We start from the raw sequence: 2,500 nt of genomic DNA on the forward strand, positions 1-2,500 counted from the left end.
CTATCGAGTTGTTAAGGAATGTACTGAAATCTTAACCTATCAGGTAAGAACAACTGGCAGAACCTCGTCTCAAAAGTATTACGTCTATAATTTCACAGCAACTGGCATCCAATGATTACTAAACATATTTCGAAGGCATTTCCACGTTTTTGAATGTAAATTTCACGATTACTTACGTGCTTCAAAATGTATATCTCATAGTTCAAACGCACAAACGGAAAAAAAAGTAGAACTCACGAATAGAGCGTCCAGGGGGAAGAACCTGTCACGATGGCAGAAGAGGCGAGGTTGCTGAAGGCCCCCAAGTCGGGTATGTCTTCTATGGTATACTTCTCCATCCCGCTGAAGTAAGTCCCTTGGTACAGCGTGAAGGTATCGGCGTTGAGAGCGTTGGAGCTTCCTACGAACTTGATGGAGGAGAACTGGGGGGGGGGGGGAAGAGAAATGTAGAGAGGCATGGTATAGAAAGGGGAGAGGAAATTGGGGAAAAAAGAGGAATGGTATAAAAAGGGGAGAGGAAATTGGGAAAAAGAGGAATGGTATAAAAAGGGGAGAGAGAATTGATAAGAAAAAGAAATAGAGGAATGACATTAAAGAGGGAAGAAAGAATTGAGAAAAAGAGAAATATAGAAAGGGATTATAGAAAGAGGGGAAAAAATTATAGTGAGAAAGGTGGGAGAGAGAGCTGGAAAAAAGAGAAATATAGCGAGGAATGATAATAAAGAGAGGAGAGAAAATTGGTTAAAAAATGAGAGATAGAGAAGACTGATAAGAAGATGGGAGAACTGGAAAAGTGGGAAATAAAGAGAAAAAAAAAATGAAAATAGATTAGAAGAGGAATATCGGAGAGAATGAAAATTGGAAAAGGAGAAAATAAAGAGAAATGATAAAGAGGAAGAGGGGGCGAAAGAACTGAGAAAAAATAAAAATAAAGAGAATAGCAGAAAGTAGGGGACTGAGAGCGATAAAAAAGAAATAAATGATAGAAAGGAAACTACAATAAAGGGGAAATGAAGAAATAATCGAGAGGAAGAAGCTAAAAAGAACTGGAAAAAAAGAGAAATAAAGAGAGGAAGGAAGAAAACACAAGATAGATCGAAGAAATAAATAAATAGAATAAAAGAAGCAGAGAACAGAAAAAAAAGAAAAGAAGACAGGAAAAAAGAGAAACTGAAAGGACATAGAGAGACAAGGAGAGAAGAAAAAAGAAAAAACAGACAGAAAAAGAATTAAAGGACATAGAGAGACGAAGAGAACAGAAAAAAGAGACAGAGCGGGAAAAAGGGAGAAGGAGAGACAATGATAGAGAGAACATAACCCTTTCCCTTAGAACGTCCATCACATCCAGACACATATTGCAAATCAGATTTCAAACTTTCGTTCCCTCCCTTCTTCTTTCCTTTTCCTCCCTTCCTCCCCTCCCCCTTTCTTCCTTCCCCGTTGTCCTTCCTTCCTTCCCTTCTTCCCTCCCTTCCTCCCCCCCTTTTCCTCCTTCCCTTCCCCTCCACCCATTTCCTCCCTTCCTTCCCCCTTCCCTCTTTTCCTATTTTCCCTCTTTTCCTCCCTACCTTCCACATCCCTTTCCTCCCTTCCTTCCCCTCCCCCCATTTCCTCCCTTTCCCCACTCCCCCTTTCCTACCTCCCTCCCTCGCGACACATACAATGTTTCTTTCGGGCAAACCTTCGTTTCCTCCCTTCCTGTCCCCCTCTCCTCCCTTTCCTCTCTTCCCCCTTCCCCCCTTTCCTTCCTCCTTTCTTCCCTACCTTCCACCCGCTTTCATCCCTCCCCCCCACCCCCCCTTTGCTCCTTCCCCTTTATCCTCCCTTCCAACCCCCTTTTCTCTATCTCTCTCTCCCTCCCTCCCTCCCCCCCATTCTCTCTCTCTCTCTCTCTCTCTCTCTCTCTCTCTCTCTCTCTCTCTCTCTCTCTCTCTCTCTCTCTCTCTCTCTCTCTCTCTCTCCCTCCCTCCCCCCCATTCTCTCTCTCTCTCTCTGTCTCTCCCTTTTCCTCTTTCCCCTTCCCCCCCCCCCCCCCCCCCGTCTTTCCCCCCTGCTTTCCCCTCCCCTACCCCCTTCCCCCCCCCTTTCCTCCGTCCCTCCCTCCCCTCCCTCGCAACACATACTTACAATGTTTCTTTCGGGCAAACCTTCGTTTCCTCCCTTCCTGTCCCCCTCTCCTTTCCTCCCTTCCTTCCTTCCTCTTTTCCTCCCTACCTTCCACCCGCTTTCCTCCCTTCCTCCCCCCCCCCACCCGCCCTTTGCTCCTTCCCCCTTTTTCCTTCCTTCCTTCCCTTCTTCCCTCCCTTCCTCCCCCCCCCCTCTTTCCTCCCTTCCTTCCCCCTTTCCCCCTTTTCCTCTTTCCCCTCCCCTACCCCCTTCCCCCCCCCTTTCCTCCGCCCCTCCCTTCCCTCCCTCGCGACACATACTTACAATGTTTCTCTCGGGGATGTCAAAGGTGGTGCAATAGTTGATGCCAATTATCCAGTAAACTAATCCACTT

The 2,500-nt window shown here is 46.5% G+C and overlaps 1 protein-coding gene across 1 annotated transcript in view; it reads right to left on the reverse strand.

The window, feature by feature from the left end:
• Window positions 1-2,500, reverse strand: part of LOC113819614 (uncharacterized) — a 4,790-nt gene that overhangs the window by 428 nt on the left and 1,862 nt on the right. Inside the window, exons 3-4 of the mRNA XM_070140290.1 lie at window positions 2,431-2,500; window positions 238-422 (exon numbers count right to left, since the gene is read on the reverse strand). The exon at window positions 2,431-2,500 is cut by the window's right edge and continues 36 nt beyond it. Coding sequence (XP_069996391.1) covers window positions 238-422; window positions 2,431-2,500 — 255 coding nt within the window. The remainder of the gene's footprint in view (window positions 1-237; window positions 423-2,430) is intronic.

This window comes from Penaeus vannamei, chromosome 26 (genome assembly GCF_042767895.1).
Source record: "Penaeus vannamei isolate JL-2024 chromosome 26, ASM4276789v1, whole genome shotgun sequence".
NCBI lineage: Eukaryota > Metazoa > Arthropoda > Malacostraca > Decapoda > Penaeidae > Penaeus > Penaeus vannamei.